Below are 21,981 nucleotides of genomic sequence, written 5' to 3' on the forward strand. Positions count from 1 at the left end.
TTTCTCTTGAACTTTAACTCCCATATAGATCACAAGAGTGAACAATCTAATTGAGATTTCCCTCTGATAAATGCAGGGAAATATGCAAAAATCTAGAAGTGGTAGAACAGTATACACTGAAGGAAAGATTTCCCTGACTGTCTTAATGTTATCATAAAGAACTGTCTTTTGATGTGAACAAGATAACTGTATGCCTTTTATTTTAACAGTTTGTATTTTTTTTAATAAATGCCAAGTTATTGTTCTGACTTATCAGATAGCAGTAAGTTTTTACAGATTAGTCATACCCTAAGTAAAAGTACTTCCTTTACATTTTGCCTTTTCATTTAATTAGCAGTATTCACCATTTACTGTGCAGTTTATATTGTCTAAATTAAAAGCTGGGAGGTCTATGTCATATATTCTGACTTTCTGGAGAATACAGTCCACAGCATTTAAATGGATTTCTTACCTAATGCAGAAGATATTTTGGAAGTACATACTTCTTTGATTTAAAATTTGCTAGTAACTGAAGATCCACAATAAAAATTGGCAAGTTTATCCAATAAAGTTTTTTGTTGTTGTTAAAATCTATGCTCTAATTACTAATCTGAATTTGTCTAACTTCAGTTTCCAGATGCTGCAGTTTGTTTACCCTCCATTTTCTAGCAAGATTCTGATCCTGATTCATGTATTGTTATCTCCAGAAAGATAGGCATGTCTTAAACATTTTTCTGTCTCCACACAAGTACAATCTCCATCTGTTTATCTTACCAAATACTTTTCTTGTAAAGTGAATAGGTGACACCTTTATTAGGAAAGTTCAGCCCTCCCAGAGGAAAGTGAAATCCATCACAGGGGTTTCTGATCACCTAGTTAATAAAACCTTTTTTCCATCCTTGCTCTGACCATCCATACATCCTCTTGCACTCACCATATGCAATGGCCTGCTCTAGACCTGACTTACCACTCCTATCGTGGCCTGAATCCTGCCATATCTTTCAAGCAGTATTCTCTCCCACTCATCGTACCTGTTCTGTCCTTAAGTCTGCTCTATTTCCTGCTGCCCTCCCCAATTCTCTCCAACATTCCCACTATGTTTTTGTATCCTTCACTCCTTCTGTTGGACATGGTGTCTTCCCAGCAAAAACAAGCCAATGCTGCCATTCGGAGATGTCTGAGTTAATGACCCCAGTAAAGTCCATCACAACCCTACAGGACAATCTCTAGATCCTTGCCAGCCCCACTGAAGCACAGGTAAGTCTTACATCATCCAGGAGCTTCCCCTCCACTCGAAGCTCCCATGATGCGATGCTGCCATCAGAGTCATCAGCGTCAGATTTTGCAGGATTAAATGTGTTGGAGATATAAAGTCTCAGTTTCCGCTTTTGCTGTTACACAAATAGAAAAAAGAAAAGTACATATCCAGATTAAGTCCAGGACTTGAGGCAGCCACGTGAAATATCACACTTTTAGTACAAAATCTGCATGTTGGACCAGGTTACATGAGAATTTAAGATTTGGTTATGCATAAGAAAATTCACTGAAGAGCTGAATCTGGTACTTCTTTTCAAAACCAATTGGTAATATAAACACACTAAGAATTTGCTGTAAGTGGAGAAAGGCAGGAGTTTGCAGGGCCAAGCCCTTGAGGGCTATCTAACCTGTACTTCTGGTTTATATATTTGAGAAATCATTTTAAGAAAAGCACCACACAATGCCCTTTCTTCCTGGATACTAGCTAGATAAAATTCAGCTGCACACCTTTTGCTACGTGAATGTCTTTCACAGCTGTATCAGTTCAGATTTGTAAATGGCATTCACAAATCCAGCTAATGCTTCATATTACATGCTCCACACATCTCCGTCCATCTTCATTCCACCATCATGTAGAGCTTGGTATAGTCTTCCACACCCTCTTGCCCCGACATTGACACTGACGTGTCCCTGCTTCCTAACCTTCCTTTTTAACTCTCTTTCACTCTAATCAAACAGATCGCAGCTCCAACATGCTGTGAGACCTGTGTGGAGGAAGGCACTGTGCTTCATCCCTAAGCTAGGTGCTCAAGTCTTTAAGAGAGAGAATCATGCCTACCTATTGTCATTTTTACAGGCTATCTGAGAGTTTCCCAGTCACTGTACTGTCTTATGGCTACCTTATTCTTCAGTGCCCTTCTCTCCCATGCACTATGTGGAAAACTTGGCCACGGATTGATGCATGGATTCCTGAAGAGATATCACCCAAATTCATTTGAGATTCTAATCTCAAATATCTGTCTATAATATAATAGCAAAAAGGCTGAAGTCATCAAATTAATGCAGTCAAAACAACCTTCACCTAACATAAAAAAGGAGCAGTCTTGTAAAGCTCTCATACATACACACACACACAGAGGTAGACACACACAAAGAGGTACGGGAGAGATGTAAGTCTATAGAACAGAAGATGCAAATTACATATACGAGGTCAGAGAACTGAAAACCTGCTACAGCACAGCGGAATATGGGAGGAAGAGCTGTATGGCCCACATGGAACAAGAAAATTACTACAAATCCAGAGACACAGTGACAGAAAGGTTTGATTAAAATGGAGGGTCAATAGTATGCAGCAAGATAGAATAGGGTTTTCAGAAGTGCCAAGAGTCTAGAAAATGACGGGTTGACACAGGTGAGAACAGGCAGGTAGGTTTAAAAAAATCCTGGAAATCCTTATTCTTTCTGCATCCCATCCTACACGATTTCTGTTGCTGAAGTACTCTTTCACTATATATATATATATTTTTTTTAACACCCCAGAATCTTTCTTTGCTGTGAAGGACTAGTGAAAGACTTCACATTTCTAAATTCACAATTCTTCATATTAACCTGCAAATTTTATGTTTGTCTTAAATTTTATCCCCACCTGGATTATTTGCAAAACTGTATCTATGTATATAAGCAGCTTTTTTTTTTTTTCCTCCTTAATAGTTCCTTCTGGATGCTCTACAGATATTTCAGTTTTATATCACTGATTCTATTTCCTCTTCTTTTGATTTCCAATGCATTATGTCCACTACTGCTTTTACTCCGGCAACTCACCCACTCCTCATACCTCTCCATGTTCAGGTAGGAACTGTATCTGTTTCCTCAAAAGCCTGACGTCTCATCACTATGATCATTCTCTGCAATAACATTCTTGTTCACATCTGAGTATTTTAGATGTCTTCCTTTCTCCTGGCTTTCAGGTTCTAGGTTCCTTAGTTCACCAGAGTTAGCAACAATGCCTAATTCCACTATATAATACAAAAATCTCTCCTTCAATACTTTCCACTGTTACCATTTTTCTTTCAAGTCACGCACAAGTCAGGTGCAGCTTACATTTCAGGACTGGTCTCCTGCTGTGTTCCCTGTACTTTCCCTGCTCTGCCAAAGTCAGAGTCAGCTTATCATTAATTTCTCCTACATTTCTCTCTTCAATTTACGGTCTTTCTTTCTATGCAACAAGTTCTCTTTCTCAAGTTTAAAAACATAATCCTTTCCTCACTGTAACCCTGATAAGTCAGCCCACTTCTACACTGCCATCAGAAAGGAACTTAGAATAATTATGAATAAAAATCCTATGTAATGACTATCTTTAAAGTTGTAGTCACTACTGCCAACCAGTAAATCTGGTGGAAAGCCGAGCCTTTAGTCTCTACTAAGCAAAGATATTCCATCTGATAAGCGAAATGTGTAACCTGCACCCTGTGGGTTGTCTTCAAGTTTGATCAAACAGATACTGCAAATTTGCAACACTATTAAGACAATGATTATCTCATATATGCAACACAAAGAAATATCCTTGATCCTGACTCATAACAAACACCTAAGGAATCAAACAGCAACTGCACAGCTGCAATAGAACACCAACAGCAAAGGGGCTTTAAATTTAATTTAAAAATTTATTAGAACCTGAAATGGCATAAGGGATCATAAAGAAAGAAAACTCACATTTTTTGGTGTTTTTTTTTTTTTTCCTTCTTTTTTAATACTTAAAAAAAATAAAATAGTAATAGTAATAATAATTTCTTCATGGTTGCCCTTAGTCTAGCAACTCTCAGTAACTTGCTGGGTTGCAGAAAACTCTGCAGAGTCACTTCTGAGGAGACACAGAGAATTCTATCTTTTTATTCTCTAAGATCCAGCTGTGTTTCTGCTACTGCTTTCTGTCTCAAACATCTCCAAATTTCTGCTTGTGCTTCAGCCTTCTTCTATGTGGCAGTCCTTTACCCTGTTTGCCTCTCTGACTACCCAGCCCTGCAATCCATATGGAACAATCTCCCCCTCCCTGTGAGGGCTCTAGCAGGCCAAATTCACCTTAGGACATGGCAAACACCAGCCTTCCTCTATGCAGCTGTGCTACCACCCTTTAAAGAGAATTTACATAATGAACTGCAAACATGTGTCAGCGATGATAATTGTCACAATCAAAATCTCTAGACCTGACCTGCAGAATGCAGCCAGATCTGCCAAAGACATTCTGGTAAGCAGCCCCCCCAAAAAAAGTGAAAAAGGTATTTGGGCAATGAACATTGCTTGAACAGCCAAACACATTCTTCTCTGTGCAGCACTGTACTGACTTGGAAATGTGCCAGCCTCCACAACTACCTCTCTGAGGCTGCAGCCACCATGTTCACCTCCTGTTTGTTACTTTATAGGTTACTGCTCCATCTTTTCCTTCTTCTGGCATGTAAAGAAAATACATTAAGAAATCTCTAGCAAAACATCAGAATCATAGCCCTACAAAGATGTTATTTGGATCAGTAGGCTCCATTTCCTCTGTCACGACTTTCTCCTGACAATTCTGAGCCACTACTGTCTCACCTGATGAAGCAAGATCCTTTTATACTTTTATAAACACAGGTTTAGTATGAATCCTTCCTGAAGGGATCTACCCAATGAGCTAAGACTTCAGTGCTTACAGCAATAACGCTATCACAAGGATGTCCAGTCTTGGAAGAAAACTGAATTCAAGAAAGAAGAATATGAAGACAGCACAGGCTGGGGTTCTACAGACACTGTACAGATCATAATGTCTCCTACGTTGAAGACGCACCCAGAATCACTGCGCTCAAATTCACTTCTTGACAGTACTCTGAGGTTCCACAATAATGTCAAGTGCAAATCCAGAAGGCTCTGAGAATGATATATTCTTCTATCTCCAGCTAAGCAACTCCATCTCATCCAGGCAAGAAATGATCCTATGTCAGTTAGGTACAATTGGTTATTTTGCAGTTTAAATACAGCAGTGCAATATTCTTGGACGAGAAGCTACTTTCCTTCCTACAGAAGGAAATTCTGCAGAAATTCCAAGCAATACATATTCTACCAAAGACTTAAAATCTATCCTTCCCTCCGTATGGAGGCTTCTCAGAGAACAGAAAAACAAAAAACAAACTGTGGCCTTGTTTTTTACACGTAGGACTCTCAGTACTTTGTAACAAAAACTAGAGGGAAAAGATAATGCTCTATAGCAAGAAGGAAGCATCACATTTCATCTCTTCAAACACACTGAAGTTTTACCATCCACAAAGACAAAGCTAAATGAGAGGGGAACTTCATGTAGACTTGATTGATGTTATAAATCAAATCTTGACCAAAAATCAATAAATGCTTAATCTGCTTATTCTTTTAAGATACACATCTTTTAACATGCTTTTTTGACTTGTATTCAGCAAAATGACTTTAAATTGCAATCATATTAAAAAGAAAAAACAACTCCCCAAAGCATTGTATTTTACTTACAATTTCTCCTTGTGAATAAGAAAAGGAAAAAAGAGCCACCAGTGACAGAAGATTGGTCAGCCACGAACTGCTGCAAAGGTCTCACCTGTGACAGCAGCACAAATGGCAGGAGAGCTCATGTGGAATTAAACAGATCAAAACAAGAGGCTGACAGAAATGCTGGAGCAGGACTACAGCTTCTTCTCTGTCTTACCACAGTCATAAGCTGGCTATCTATTGTTGTCTGAATTAAAGAAATCTGGCTGCCAAACCCCTGGGTAGTATTGTCTTGAGCTCTATGCACATCTTAAGGTTGAATTTCCATGTGCCTCAATACAGCATAAAAAAATCTGTATTTCTTTCTTTGCATATAGACTGGTGGTCTCACAAACTTTTTAGGAAGCAAAAAAACAAACAAACAAACAAAAAAAACAGTGGAAGATAAAGTATCAGATGAGACAAAAAGAACAATGGCCACTAGTTACAAGTGTTCTTCAACAACAAAAACTCCAAAAGGGTAAAAAAATATTGTTGAGGAATAAAATGGAGAATATTATGACCAGTAGCCTGCAAAAGCAATTATAGCGTCTTATTTTGCAGTTTTCTACTGTACTCGCTGAGGAAGAGATGCACAATGTGTATCCTGGCAGGTGATAAGAATGACCAGGTGTACAGAAAAACTCCTTCTGTACAGTGATTGGGAAGACTTAATTTTTTCACCTAAAAAGAGAATATTGAAGAACCTGAAAGATATATTCGAAATACAGGCTGATCTGAAGAAGAAGATTAGATGTTTGCATTTTTCTTATGCCACAACACAAAACAGCAGAACACAAATTATGCCAAAAGACAATAAATTCAAACCTGGCCGATGGAGGAATGTTTCATGATAGCTATACAAAGCCTAATGAACTGTAATTAAACTGTAGAACTAACTGTTACATGAACATAGATTTAAAACTTGCAGATTTTTAAGCCAGAAGACTTTGTCTAGTTCAATTTCTTGTGCAACAGACTCTCAACATCCATTGAACAGGACAGCTCTCTTTAAAGGACATCCAGTGTTGACTTAAAGACTTGATACAATGAAAAATCTATTATGTCTCTTATATCTTGCTCTAATGGTCATACATATACTCACTTCTCAGTCTCAACTGGTCTATTTTTGAACTAATGCATGTTGGACTGAAGACAAAGCTTTTTGGAAAAAGAAAAGGAAAAGGAAAAGAAAAAAAAAAGAGAAGAAGGGGAAAAAGAGAAAAAAGGAAAAGAAAAAGAAAAAAGAGAAAAGGGGAAAAAAAGAGAAAATGAGAATGCTAGAGAGAGAGAGAAGGTGCTGGAGTGGCTATGTATGGACAGATCCCAGGAATATCCAGTCATACCAATATATACCAAATTTTTTAAAAGAGACATCAAACTTTTTTGTGTCTTAATATAAACTGATCTCTGATTACTGGAATTTAGGTGGAGCTGCTACCTACAGTTGCAGGGTTTCTGGCACCTTCCTTTGAAGTATTTACCACTGGCACAGGTTGGCCAGAGAGGCTGTGGAGCCTCCTTCTTGGAGATATTCAAAAGCCGTTTGGACATGGTTCTGGGCAACCTGCTCTAGGTGGTCCCATTTGAGCAGGGGAGGGAGCTGGACAAGATGACCTCCGGAGGGCCCTTCCAACCTCAACCACTCTGTGATTATGTGATTCTATAATTGGTCTCTACTAGTAACGAGCTTGGATCTACACCAGCCTTATAATTCCTGTTGTCACTGTAGCCGAGAGAAGAGGGGTGAGTAAGAAAGATTTAAGCATGTTCTCATCAAATACTTAAGTTAGCGTGTGATGGATTTAGAATGCATGCAGACTTTGCCTTTTTTTGAGAATGATAAGCTTTTTACCCTAGTGGCTTGATTCAGTCCTAACGAGTTGAAAGCAGGATAGTATGGTTAGGCTGTGGGCACAGTTTCTGAAAGCGTGTAACTACCCATCCAATAATTCAATCAGTAATTCAGTAACACATATTGGTGTGGTACCATTGGCAACACAGTCCTCTCAGTAACAACATGTAAGAATCACCAGATAGGACTAGGGAAGACAACTGTGAACTCTGAGGGCCAAATTTAGGAGTACCCAAAAGGAGGTGGATTCACCCAAAACCCTCTGACTCCAAGGTGACCCTCAAAGATTGGGTGACTGAAGACCAACATACAAGTTAAGGCTAGGAATGGGAAGACAACCACAAGCCATAAGCCATCTCTTCCAATGTATGACCACCTACTAATCAAGAGTATAATCAAGAGGATCTGTTGCCAGACTTACCTTCTCACACTAGGGAAACTGTAAGCTCTTTGGCTTTTTTTTTAATTTGAAAATTTTATGGCTGATGAGTAAAGATGAAACTGCCATATATTCTGTTTTGCCTACAATGTATTTCTACTTTAAATGTCTTGTACAGATATTTCTCTTAAAGTGTTCTAACATACCTTATCAAAACCATTGTAGTACTTGATGGAGTACACCAACAGCCCTAGGGTCACTGAGCTGAGGGCAACAGTGAAGTGCAGGTGACGTGTCATAATCATGCAATGCCTTTCAGAAAATCATGAAGATACAATTTAAAAAACAAGGTCTTTGTTACTCCTCCCTGACTTAGAGGAATTTTGCTCCTCTGAAAAGTACAAACTCTTTCTAAGTTCAAGCCTAACATTTATTCACAGTCACCTTTTCCCCATTTGTTCTTGTGTCAGCATTGTCCTTTAGCCTAAATGGCAATACTTTTCTCCCCCTCTACCAAAATCTTTCCCAGTCATTCCCCGTCCCTCACAACCTTCTTTGTGACACCCAGGTGACATTCAGGAAGTATCTTCCTTTCCCTAAGTGATCCAGAAGCTTTCCTCCCCCCTCCCCCCCCAATCACTCTAGTGTGAACTGTTCTTTTTGAACGTTGATGTAATTTTGAACATTGATGATGATGTATTCCAGCTTCAACAATCAGGTGGGATGTCATTAGGGTCTTCTGCAGTAACATCAGAACTTTTCTATTGATACTGGAAATTCTAACTAGTAACTTAAGATTTTTTTTTTCCCAGTTAGTCACATCATATTATGTACAAGACTTTTATAATCAACATAGGATTGGATGCTCTACATTTAGAACCCAACAGAAGGAAAACACGGGACTTTCTTAGAATGACTGAACTACAAAGCTCAGATATGAGATGCTGTGTACACAATGTATTCTGAGGAAAACAAAAACAAACAAGCAAACAAACAAAAACTCTCCTGAGAGGACAGAGGGATGTGCAGAAACCTTAGAATTTCAGAAAAAAATGCACATTCCCTTCTACCAGCAATCCGACAGCAATTCCTTAGTCATCTTAAAATCTGAAAATGAGGAAAGAATTTCAATCTACAAAACCAGGGAGATGCATTTAGACACTGTCTATATTCAGACACTTCCTTTTAGGTTCTTTTTGAACCTGAGAATGAAGAATCTCGGAGCACATCACTTAGTTTGAGGTACTGCAACTGCACACAGGTATGGTAAACTCAAACTCCCCCATCAGTTCACCATGAAAGAGTGATAGTCTCTGGTTTGGGTCAGAAATCAAACTATTGTCTGTGGCTTGTTTTGGAGTGGAAGCCTTGCTTTTGCAACTGACTAGTTATCCCAGGCTTAGACAATGGAGAGAAACAGGCACTTTTTAGGGCACATTTTTTCTATCTTATTTTAAATATCTACTTCAATATTTATAATTATATACTTCTATATCGATATATACTTCTATATGAGAGGAACTGTGCCTACACTGACTAAATCTGACTGTAAAGGAAGCCCAAAGTGATTAACATGCATACAAATAAACGCAGTGTAGATGGCTGTACTTGACCCAGTAAATCCCACTCCTAATGTTCACCATGGCCCCAGCTGTCCATATTTTCACTAACTCATTCTTCTTTAATTATATCCACTCATTTTGAGTTAAACAATATGGCTTCTGCTTCCTTCAGGCCATGGAGCTTGCTGTATCTGTACATCAATTCACACTGCAGTCCATACCTCCCATCTGCCTAACTCCCTCCTCCAACATCCTTTCTGGAATTCTGAACACATTAACAGGTAGCTCTTTCATAATGTCAGTGCAGGGACTCTTGCCACAAGTGGCATGAAGCAAATGCTGCTTTGTGGATGCGGAATTGGGAGTTGGACTCGATGATCCTCGTGGGTCCCTTCCAACTTGGGGTATTCTATGATTTAATGATTCTATTATTAGGAATTCTGAGACTCTTGTGATAGGTGTAGTCCGAGAACGTAATACAAACATAGGAAGAGTAGAGTACCTAAGAGGTAGAAAAAAGGTAAGACAGGAACTGGACTGGAAAATTTGGCAGCTAAGAGGGGCTGTTAGCAGTGGTAAAGTGAGCTAGCAGTGGCTTAAGGCCATCACCTCCCCTTAACCAACCTCAGAAAAAAAATAAGGTCTCCTCCTTACTTTGTGAGCAAACCCACAGCTGTCATCTATTTCAACAGTTTAGCTGTTCACACAAGATCAAAGAAAAACAGACAGGTACAGCGTATTTTATGCACTGTTCTCAATCAAAAATGTTTGAATCATCTCCACCCCAAATTTCTACAGAATAAGTAATCTACCAACATAGAGGGGAAAAAAACAAAACAAAACAAAACAAAACAAAACAAAAATCCAGAGCGACACAGGCCATCTTTGGTTTCCAAAGACCCTTCCTAGCTACAACCCGATCACTGTGACCAATATAATTATTGCACTTACAACTGATAATTCTGAGTAGTCCTGCATATTTCCTATATATTATCACATATCTAAGACAAGTTTAAATTTTTTCCATGATTACAATCCCAGTTTGGGAACTTTTGTTCTAACAAAAATATTTCAAAATTGTGAGAGCTTTGATAAGGATGGAAGTGCAGATATAAGTTTTATTGCTGTTACCAATGTTTGAACCATAATAAAATGAAAACACTCAACTTCAGAACACCTCAAATTTATCTAGGCTTAGCTCTATTTTGACAGATCTTGAATTTTTCAACTGCTACACTCAAAATCTAGACACAAATTTAAGAAACATCTGTTTGATTATTCTTTAGAAACAGATTCAGATGTAACCTAGATCATTAACTCATATTTAAAATGCATTTGCTGAGCTCTGGATAGAAACAGATTTTTTTGTATATGTTTTCTGTATTGTTGTGCCTCCTATACTCTTCCCCATTATAGGCCCTGAAAATCTCCACTGTCTAGCTTACAGCTGGAGCCACATGCACTGTTCAATTCCATGGGTAAAGAGTTTGCCACTGAGTAAATATCTTCCTGCAAGTCTAAATTTTCTATTCCTTTTAAACATGGTCAGGTTCCATATTGTTTTAAAATAGTGGTGTTTTATGCACTTTAAGCTAACACAAGCTATTCCTGCTGAGAGTCCAATCTACTATATGGAACCATTTTGGACTACAAACTTGTGATTTAAACCATCCAAACTTCAGTTTCCTATTTGTAAAACATGCATGTTCATAGAACTTAATTTTTCTATATATATTTTTTTGATTCATAAATTTCAATTGGAAAAACATTAGATGTAAAAGCCTTCCACATCTTATAAGATAACTGTACATAGACGAACAGAATGGAATCTTAATTGGGCTAACAGCCACCACAGACAAGGATGACAGCTTTACTTCACAGGTATTCAACCATGAAATCCTTCATACTACAGGATTTACTATATGAATATGTGCATTCAACAGCAATAAGAACTTAATTAAAACATATGAAAAGAAATTCTTCACCATGAGAGTGGCCAAACATTCAGGCTGCCTGAAGAAGCTGTTAGACCTCTGTCCTTAGATATAATCAAAACGCTGAACCCTGTTTGAGCAGGAGGTTGAACTAGATGACCAGAAGAAGGTAGGTTTAGATTAGATACAAGGAGAAAATTCTTCACTCGGAGGGTGGTGAGACATTGGAACAGGTTGCCCAGAGAAGCTGTGGATGCTACATCCCCAGAAGTGTTTAAGGCCAGGCTGGATGGGGCTTTGAGCAACAAGGTCTAGTGGGAGGTGTCCCTGCCTAGGGCAGGGGGGTTGGAACTAGATGATCTTTAAGGTCCCTTCCAACCCAAACCATTATATCATTATAGGATTTCCACAGTTCCTTCCTAACCTTTTTTTTTTTTTTTTTTTTTTTTTTTTTTTTTAACAATTCAGTGAAACAGCATCAGAATGCTGAGGAAAATACCTTTTCAGTAGGATACATGAACAGGGAAGTTCTGGACTCGATCTAAAAGAAATTGCAGAAAATTTAACCCATCCTTTTCTTATATGAATCATCCTTTTTTTTTTATAGACTATGTAAATGTATACACTTTTGCAAGAACTTTAACAACTTTTCTGTAATTCTCCCCATTGTTTTGTTATTCCACAATTTTAGATTTTAACTGAATTCTAATAAGAAATTTAATATATCTCTTCAGCACACCCCTCTAAACCTTTATTTTCTCCTTTCTAAACATTCAAATACAAAATTCCTCCAGCAGTATTTACTTATCTAGAAGCTATTATTCCATTTATTAAAGGCTTTGAGAAGCTATAGCTGGTAATACCCACAGAATTTTCTCCATCATTTTTCCATACACTCTGCTCCCAGATGCTTATTCTTAGGAGCTTTGTGTGATCCATTTAAAAATGTCTCTGTTAACAGGACATTTACTGGAAAGATCATTCCACCATTTAAGACAAAGAGTAATTTTTTCCCCTAACTCAATCTAGAAATTTTTCATGACATACCTTCATTGGCCTCTTCAGCGCTTCCTGAATATCCACACGCTTCCGCATAATGGTCTGGTCTAGTTTGCGTTCAAAGGCCAACAGATCCATGTAGGCCTGGGACTCAGGAACCAGCTCCCGGATCTGAGAATGAAGCAAGGAATATCCAAGCACTGGAAGCAAGAATCTGCTACGTTCCTGAGCAGTAATACTGACACCTTCCCAGCTGTTAGACAGATGTGCTCAGAAGGCATTATCTCTAAGACAGCAGTACCCAACTAGTGGGACAGGTCTCAGTGGCATGGTAGAAGCATATGACTGAAAAGCTGGAGCATGGAATTAGAGCTAATGAACTTTGGAAGACCTCAAATGGATCCACAAGTCCTGAGCTACTGCTGATTTTTTTTCAAGTGAGGATTAGTTACAAAAAGCCTAGAAACCACTGCTGGAAATGTAAAGTACTTTAAATTTATCCTGTTTAAGCTAAAAAAGTGCTGTACCTCTCTAGATTAAAAATAAAGTTGTGGATGTTCATGTTCTTTGTGTTTCTTTAAACAAACAAAAAACCCCACAAGTGTTACCCATCATAAGCCCAAACTGCAATTTAGGAAGGCAACCTTTGTTACTGCATCTTCTTGGCTGAGGTGAAATTGACCTTCAAATTTAATTTTCAACATGACTAGCTATGCATTAACTTACAATCTTGCTAACGTTTATTAGTATTTAATATATTGGCTAAACCACACTACCTCTATTGATAAAACCCCATTTTACATTCCTTATTCCAGAAAAGTTAGCAGAGGAGGTGATAGGAAGTAGGTTAGGAGGAAGATAGAGTCAGAAGTTTCTACTCAGTAGGAGACAGGCAGGGATGTACTGGAGAAAGCCCAGCAAAAAGTCACAAAGATGATGAAGGGACTGGAGTACCTCTCTTACAAGGAGAGGCTGAGAAAGCTGGGACTGTTCAGTCTGGAGAAGAGAAAGTTAAGGGAGATCACATCAGTGTCTGCAAATACCTGAAAAGAAGGTGCAAAGAGGACAGAACCATGCTTTTCTCAGTGGGGTGCCCATTGCCAGGACAAGAGGGAATGGGCACAAACTGGAATGCACAAAGTTCCCCCTGAACATCAGGAAGCACTTTTTTTACAGTGAGATTGACCAAGCACTGGCCCAGGTTTCTCATAGAGGTTGTGGAGTCTTCCTCCTCAGCGATATTCAAAAGCTGTCTGGACACGGTCCTGGGGAACCTCCCCTAGGAGGCCTTGCTTGAGCCAGGGAGGGGGCTGGATCAGATGACCTCCAGTGGTCCCTTCCTACCGCTACCATTCTGTGACTCTATGTAAATAGAAAGACCGAAAAAAGACCTGAGCTTAGAAATGGGCAAATATAACCGTACACAAAAAGGTTAGTTCTTAATTTGGAGTAACTCAGGAAAGCAAACCACAAAAAGGGAACTCTATGTTGCGTATAAAAAACTCTACTTGACTGCCTTGTCTATTTTTATGATACTCCAGCTTTCATTTGTATAATTAAAATATTTAACTGTTGCAATGGTATAAGAACAACTGCACCAAGTCATTCCAAGAATTCATCTGCCCTAATGTTGATGTTTTGAAAAGTTGAAAGTTGATGTTCTTTAGCACCTACAGTAGCCTCAGGCAGTGTTCCAGAACCTCTATACAGGCAGTGCATGAAATATTCTTTTTGCTCATTTTGAACCTGCCATTTGTTTGCCATCTTCTTGTAGAGCCGGAGCAGCACTGAGCAGGTATTCCCTGTGCACCTTCTCCATACTGCTCATACATTTTTCATGGGTTGACAGGTTCTGTCATCACTTCCTTTCCCAGGGTGAAGAGAAGCAATCACTGCCTAATATATTTAGACTGATCAAGACTACCAAATAAATGTCTCTTTCAACATTAATTATTTGTTTGTTTGATTTGAGATGCTAGAACACCTGTACTATTTGCAGCAAGACTGACACTTTGGAAAAACAGAAACTGTGAGCCAAATAAATGCTTTGTTTTTATTCCATGAAATTCTGTTCAGCTTTAGCTGAACCACTGTATTTTAACTGCTTGTATTCTTCCACAAACTCTTACTATCAACAGAATAATAAAAGAACACAAACATTTTTAGAAGAAAATCACAAAGAGCAAGCATTGCCATAGAAACATCAAGGAGTTGCCAGACAGCTTGCAGAATAGACAACTAGGAAATACTTCCTCTTCCTCCCCATAGTGAATACAAATCTCAGGATGCAAGAAAATACCCCCATGACTCTATCCCACAGAGAACAAAAGATTCCTCAGCTCCTTCAACACAGAGGAAATGAATCATGCTGTATGTACTGCTGTCACTTAAAAAGTCTGGACCCAGTTTCAGCCTTTTACTTCTGAGTCATGGCACAGTCAGTTCATGAACTCATATGCACACAATGAAGCAGGGAGCTGGCCCACACAGCCTTCAAGATCAAGCATATACTACTGCTGTGATGCAACTTCTCCTATGATTCTTAAGGTACTGGACCCAGGACATGAAGAAATTTCTAGTAAGTTTGTAGAAACAGCAGTAATCATCAATAAATATTTCTATTCCACACTTTTACATCTCTTACCATGTGCAAGCAAAAGGGTATTTTTATACCCTTTAGAAATATATTCCTATTTCCTATTCTGTCTATAACCAAACTGGATGTTAAACATCATTTATGAAAGCATAAGCACTCTAAAATTAGCCAACAAAGTTAATATTGCTTATAATTCCCTGAACTGCAAATGGCTGTAGGTTGGGAAAGTATTTGGGAGAAGAATTATACATACTTGCCCATGTTTGTAGCCTCTTGTAGGTATGTGTTACAACCACAGTGAAGACAGGATACTGAACTAGAACAAAGTTCTAGTTCAGCTCAGTTTTGGCTGCTCTTACAGTCTTTTTGCTTTCTCAGCCTAGTATTCAAATAATTTTGGGGTAGCATGATAATGGTCCAATCCCATACTCTTTCCCAGTTTCCCCTCAATAATTAGATGACTATTAAAGGCAAACTCCAACAGTAACACATCACAAATAATATTTTCTTTGTTTCTCCTAGATACTAGCTCAAAAAGTTGAAGATATTTTTGCACTCACTCCATCCAGTAGTATGTAATTCATTTTTGTTTTCTTGATAGGATCTGTGCAGCCTATGTGTTTCTTCTTGCATTGTTTCCCATAACTGAAAAGCTCATAGCTACGTGCAAGTCTCCTCTCTTTTTTTTTTTTTTTTTTTAAACAAAAGTTGTAAGTATAAATGTGTAAAGAGTATTTCAAGAGCTGAATTCTCCATTCTGGCCTTCATCTATTTTAAGAAGCAACAAAAATCACCTAGCAGCAGCATCTCATCATCTGAGGTCTTGAAGCATGTAAATTAAACCTTCTCTTAGAATTATATGGATAACTGAAGCAAATTCTTATTAACATTAGTAAGATAGGGTCTTTCTTGGGTTTGGAGTTCTTTTTTTCCTACTGTGAAAATTCAATGTAAAAATTTAAAAATTAGAAATAAGATAATGCTATTAATTTCCACACATTTATCCTTTATTACCATGGATTATTATTTATTACTATTTTTTTATTATTATTTTTTTTACTGAAGGTGACAAAAGAATGCAAAAAGTAGAAGAATGGGGGCAGTGAGGTAGGGAGCAGTGAACATCATGATGGGAAAGGGCTTTCACACCTTCCTTGTAAAAGCAGCACAGTGTGGAGCCCAACCATGTTTACCTGCAAACAAAAGCACACAGCTTGTGAAACAAACAAACAAATGGAATTGGAAGTCAATAAACAACTGCAATGCTACAGTCTCTTGGATATGAGAAACATCATGGGATAGCTTTTACGACTGGCAGAGTATGACGTCTTGGAAGGTAAAGACAACAAGCACGCTAAGCAAAGACTTTATCTGAATGCTAAGAGTTGCATTGGAACAGCTGATACTGTGGAATGCATCTCCTACAGACCACCTGATCAAGGAGGAGACAAAGCCTTTTAGACATCTGGAGGAAGTCGCATTGTTATAGGCCTTCATGCTCATGTGGGACTAACCACCTTGAGATCCAGTTAGTTATCACTGGGCATGAACACTATAGGAGATTCCTGAGTTGGATTGATAACAATTTATTGACAGAGGTTATAAGCAAGCTGACTGCTGAACCTGTTACAAACAAGGAAGGAAGAACTGTTTGTGGATTTGAAGATTAAGGACAGCCCTGTCTACAGTAAAAATGAGATAGTGGAGTTTGGGATCCTTTGAGAAGGAAGCAAGATTAGGACTTCAGGAGAGCAGGTTTTAACATGTTCACGTATCTGCCTGGAAAGATTCTATAGCATGATATCCTATGATCCCCAAAGGACATAGGGACTTAGGGAAGTCAACTGAACTTCAGTGACAATATTTTCAAAGCAAAGGGGAATGATCCAGACCAATGCACAGAGAGTTGAGCAAGCCTGGCAGGAGGCCAGTAAAATTAAGCACTGGATTCCTGACGGGCCTCAAGTGCAAAAAAGGACTGTATGGAGGTGGGAGTAGGGATGCCCTACCCAGCAGAAACAGAATGGTAGCACCCAAGCATAAAAGCAGGAAATTAGGAAAGGCAAAACTCAGCTGGAACTGAACCTAGCAAGGCATGTTTCAGGCAGCAAGAAAGCCTTCTGCAAGCGAGTCATCAGGAGAAGGAAGACTAAGGACGACCTGGGTCTGCTGCTCAAGTCAAAAGCTATGGAAAAGGGCGAGTGCTGTTTTTGTCTCCATTTCTCCTGGCAGGTTGTGCCCTCAGGCCTCCCTGGCCCCTGAGCCTGGGACAGAGCTGGGAGAGCAGGGCTATTGGGAGAGACCTTGACAAGTTGCAGAAAGAGGATGGCACTTCAACATCATGAAGTTCAACACAGGCAAATACAAAGTGCTGCTCCTGGGCTAGAATAACCCCATGCACTGGTACAGGTGGGCGTCAATTGAGTAGAAAACAACTTTGCAGGAGAAGACCTGGGGGTCCTCATGGACGGTAAGTGGAGAATGAGTCTGAGGTAACCCGGCTTTGATAAAGGCTGACCACAAAATGGGCAGTATTAGCCTAAGAGATGCCATCAAGCCAAGGAAAGAGGCTTTGCCAAACTTGGAAAACTGCATCTGGACTTCTGCACACAGGACCAGAAAGACTTGTGATGTACTGGAGTGAGCCCCACAGCAGGCCACAAGGATGACTGGGGGCTGGAGCACATGCCTGCCAAGAGAAGCTGCAAGAGTTGCATTTGTCCAGCCTTGAGAAAAGGCAGGGAAGAGGACAGCCTATTGCTGAGTGCAACTGCCCTATGGGAAGGTGCAGAGAAGACAGAGCAAGGCTCTTCTTGGAGGTGCACAGCAACAGGATGAAAGGCAACAGATACACCTTGCAACATGGGAAACTGACTCAATAGAAGGAACCATGATGATACTAAAACACTGGAACAGGTTGCCAAAAGATTCCGTGGCATGTTCAGCCTTGGAGGTATTCAGAACTGACCAGACGTGTTCCTGAACAACGTCACTTGAACCATTTTTTTCTGAGAAACGGTTGCTCTGCATGACCTTCAGAAGTTCGGCTGTTCCAAATTATTTTGTGATTACTAAGGTTTAAACAATTATCAATCCAAATCATGTTTTTGCTTGATATTCAGTGAATCTTTTTTGTCTTTAAGGACTAGTCTGCATGACCTCCACTGGTCACTTCCAGCTTACATTTTTCTATATGTAACAGAGACTAAATCACAGTTATTTTTTACTTCATACTGCACAACTGTGAATGCATGTTTTATATAAAACATTTAATTTCAAGTAAAATGCACAGGTAATACGTATAGCACATATGCAGACAAGGCTTGCAGTTCCTCAGGAGAGTTCTGAAGGAATCACTAGAAAAAGATAAACTACCATTAATGTATTTAAGGATATCACTGAATCAAAAAACATGGAGGACATCAACAATGACAGAAAGTAAATGAGAATAGAGAATCCATACAGCAATAGGGACTCTCAATAAAGTTTGTTTACTGAAGCAATTTATCTTTTTATACAGCTAGATGTAGCAGCTATGAATCTGTACAAATCTACTATCTGTATAAATCTGAAAATTTATGTGATCCAATCTGCTCATTTTTTCTTGTATCAAGAGATTTGTCAATAACCCCATGCTAGAATTCTGAGGAAGGTTTTGATCAGAAACATGATTTTCTTGAATAGCCCTCCAGCAGGTTCTTGCCCACAGTACCTTGAATTCATGTTTAAGACAGAGCCTTGCTGGTTATGACAAAGTTTATAGAATGTGATTCATTGTAGAAGTACTCTGTTCATCACCAAGAGATCCTTCTAGTCCTATGTTTTATCTATGAGCAGATATATCAGAATCCTGATATAGACAAACAGCTCTTGAAAGTAAAAGTTCAGAAATAATTAAGAAGTCTTTGTGGGCAGGCAAAGCAAACACTTAAGTTCATGAGTGTACTGGAAAGGGCAGTTACACCTCTGGTTGAATAAAGCGGGACTTAATTAAAAACTATGTTTTGGTGGCCTTAAAATCTTTCAAAATCAAGATAGGAATAATATGGACTGGAGTGCCAATTTTAATAAAGCTTTAGAAAAACTGTGGGAATACAGTAACAAGCCAAGATAATTCATCATAGAGGGGTGAAAATGACTTTCAATAACTTTATAAGGAATTGAGTAAGGCACCTTATGAAGCACTGTGCATGGAACTGTGGATGAAGAGGATAGGGTGTTTAGTGCAAGAGTTACACAGTACATAGCACCTAGCCAAAGAGGTCAGGATGAGGAACTGAGCTGAGAATTATCAGCCTACAGCTGTCACCGGAGTTCATTAAAGACTGATCACGGGGCCAACTGCCTTAGTACCAACCTTGCAAAGAAAAAGAAGAAAAATCCCCAAAAGTGAGCTAATGAAATATGCTAATAACAGACTTTGGATGTGCTGCCAGTTTAGGTAACTAACTGTAATGTAACATACATAAGGAATGTAATAGAGAGAAAGAATTGAGTAGTGTGAACTGTGAGAGCATGTTCTTCAAAACCAAACCAGAACCACTGTGACAAACTGAGGAATGAAATCTAAAAAGTCATAGCTTCAAGCACTTCTTTTAGGGTACACATACACTTCCTCCCACCAGTGCTATGGCAGACTTCCCCTCTTCCATCCCTATGGATAGATGGACACGAACACAGACACACAGACTCACAGACAAAAAATTTTCTGTCCATCCATCCCCACCCCTTCTCAAGAATCATATTCCCTTCTGACTAGGATGCAGATCACCAGAGTGAAATCTCACCACTGATCCTCGGCACAAAGTCCCCATTGCACTGTAAAACAAATTAGTGTCATAAAAACTTCCCCAGAAAGTTATGACTTTCATTGGCTGCCTTTCCTACTAAATAAATAATGTCAAAAATTATTTTCTCAGGGCTTCCAAGGCTTGGAGAAGAAGTGTTGAGTTGCATGCTTATGTGTTTTATACTGCAGATGCAGGCTGTATATATATATATACTTTCTAGCCATGCTCTAAGATATTATTTGGTAAGCCAGGAGAATGCGAGTCATATGACAATTCTGATTTTCAAGTTTCAAAAGATTTGAAAGTTTTCTTTTATCTCAGAAACAAAAATGATTTTAAGCTAAAGATATGCTATTCCAAAAAATGAATTTAAGCTGAACATTGATTAATTAAGATTTTAAATCTGAAAAGTTTCTAAGCATCAAAGTGTTGAGATTCTGGATTAGACTACTGGGAAGCAGGGATAACACATAGTATCACTTTTCAAGACAGTGTAGTCAGACAAAGCAGAGGTGAAGCTGCCCAGTAATGAAAGTGCAGCAGAGTGTAATCTAATCCAGCATTCCTTAGCACAGAGGTGGAATCCCCAGTCTACACTTCCCAACTCCCAAAAAATAGTGTTCTAATTCATAAAACTTTTTTTCCTCTGCTTTTGCTTTGCCATTTCCTTAACTCTTACTTCTTTTCCTTACTTACCCCCCAGCTCCATCATAATCATCATCATCCTAATATGCAATCATGTTGGGGCATGATGCATTTGTAAATTCATTTAGAATATTACCTTTAGTCTGGCTATCTCATTATCAAAAATACAAAACAAAACATTAGCTAAAGAAAAAGAATTTGACAAGATAAAATATTTAGTTGTTTATAATCACAGAATTACAGGAATAAAACCAAAAAGATGAATAGTATTTTGATTTAAAGTAAAGAAGAACCATGGAATCAGGACAGATATGCCTGTTATGAGCAGCTAAAACATACATGTAAGCTTTAAAGAGATTTACTCTGATTCCCCTACAACATTTTGAGCAGAATATCATGAACATTTCCCAGTTATGAAATAAAGAGTCATGGGCATCTAAATCTAGGCTAAACTTTCTCAAGCACACCAAAGAAACAACTCTGCTCTAGTCTGCCAGGCTAAAGAGAAAGATACACATTATGTCAAGACTGATCTACTGTGTCCATTCCAAGCTCATTACTGCTGTGGCTGGAGGAGTACTTGAAAGCACCATATGAATTTCAAATTTAGCCTTCTAAGTATCAACAGATTGAGCTGTGTCACTTTGCAAGAAAATTTTGTCCCACCCATTCCTTGAAGATGTCAAAATGGATAAAGGAAAAAAAAAGATATTTTAGGCTTAAAAGTGTTGCTTAGAGGGACCTTCACAACAACATTTTAAGGAATTCAGTGAGACAAAGATAAAAAACAATTAATGGCCATGGGTACCCTGAAGAAATAGGAAGGAAAAAAAAAAAAAAGGCAGTAAGACAGTGATTCAGTTTTCATCGTGGCCAAACGATATATGAAACCTTACATCTTTCAACATCTTTGACTTGGTATTTTTCTTTAAATGATTCAGGAAAGCATAAAAGAGAGATGTAAATGCACTAACATTTTACGTTAATAATGACCTGAAAAGACTGCAACACACTTGCAGAAAAAGCTGTTTCTGAGTTTGCTGACTGGGCTGCAGAAATGTTACAGTACTGAACAAGTACAATGAAGTGCACAATAAAGCAAGCAGTTATTTATCTATACCAGGGGATGCTAATGAGATCACAGCTTCTGATGGAAGTGACCAAAACTCACTGTGGGTAAATTAATCAAGTCATGATCAAGGCATGATGAGCAGCAATAAGCAGACAAATAAAATGACAGATATAAAGAAGAGGAATGGTTCTGGAGCTTTTATAACTTAATGTAATGAACAGAATCTACAAGTGAAATTCAACGGCAATACTGGAAATAGAGAACAGAGCACTATGGATCTATACCATGGTGATCTGGGAGAAGACAACACAAATTATTAAATGTATTTGAACAGTCAAAATATTAGAAGCAAAGAATGTAAGACATGGGGACACAACAGCCCAGATCACCAT

The 21,981-nt window shown here is 38.6% G+C and overlaps 1 protein-coding gene across 25 annotated transcripts in view; it reads right to left on the reverse strand.

Annotated features, from left to right (window-relative positions):
• SMARCD3 (SWI/SNF related BAF chromatin remodeling complex subunit D3) overlaps window positions 1-21,981 on the reverse strand; it is a 91,319-nt gene that overhangs the window by 17,864 nt on the left and 51,474 nt on the right. For 14 of the 25 annotated variants that reach the window (XM_084511986.1, XM_084511996.1, XM_084511985.1 and 11 more), the window contains 3 exons: window positions 12,535-12,657; window positions 11,987-12,028; window positions 1,248-1,370 (listed from right to left, as the gene is read on the reverse strand). In XM_084511986.1, the coding sequence (XP_084368112.1) occupies window positions 1,248-1,370; window positions 11,987-12,028; window positions 12,535-12,657 (288 nt within the window). The remainder of the gene's footprint in view (window positions 1-1,247; window positions 1,371-11,986; window positions 12,029-12,534; window positions 12,658-21,981) is intronic. The other 11 variants (XM_084511992.1, XM_084512001.1, XM_084512005.1 and 8 more) reach the window with 2 other exon arrangements.

This window comes from Aythya ferina, assembly GCF_964211825.1.
Source record: "Aythya ferina genome assembly, chromosome: 2".
NCBI classification, from domain to species: domain Eukaryota; kingdom Metazoa; phylum Chordata; class Aves; order Anseriformes; family Anatidae; genus Aythya; species Aythya ferina.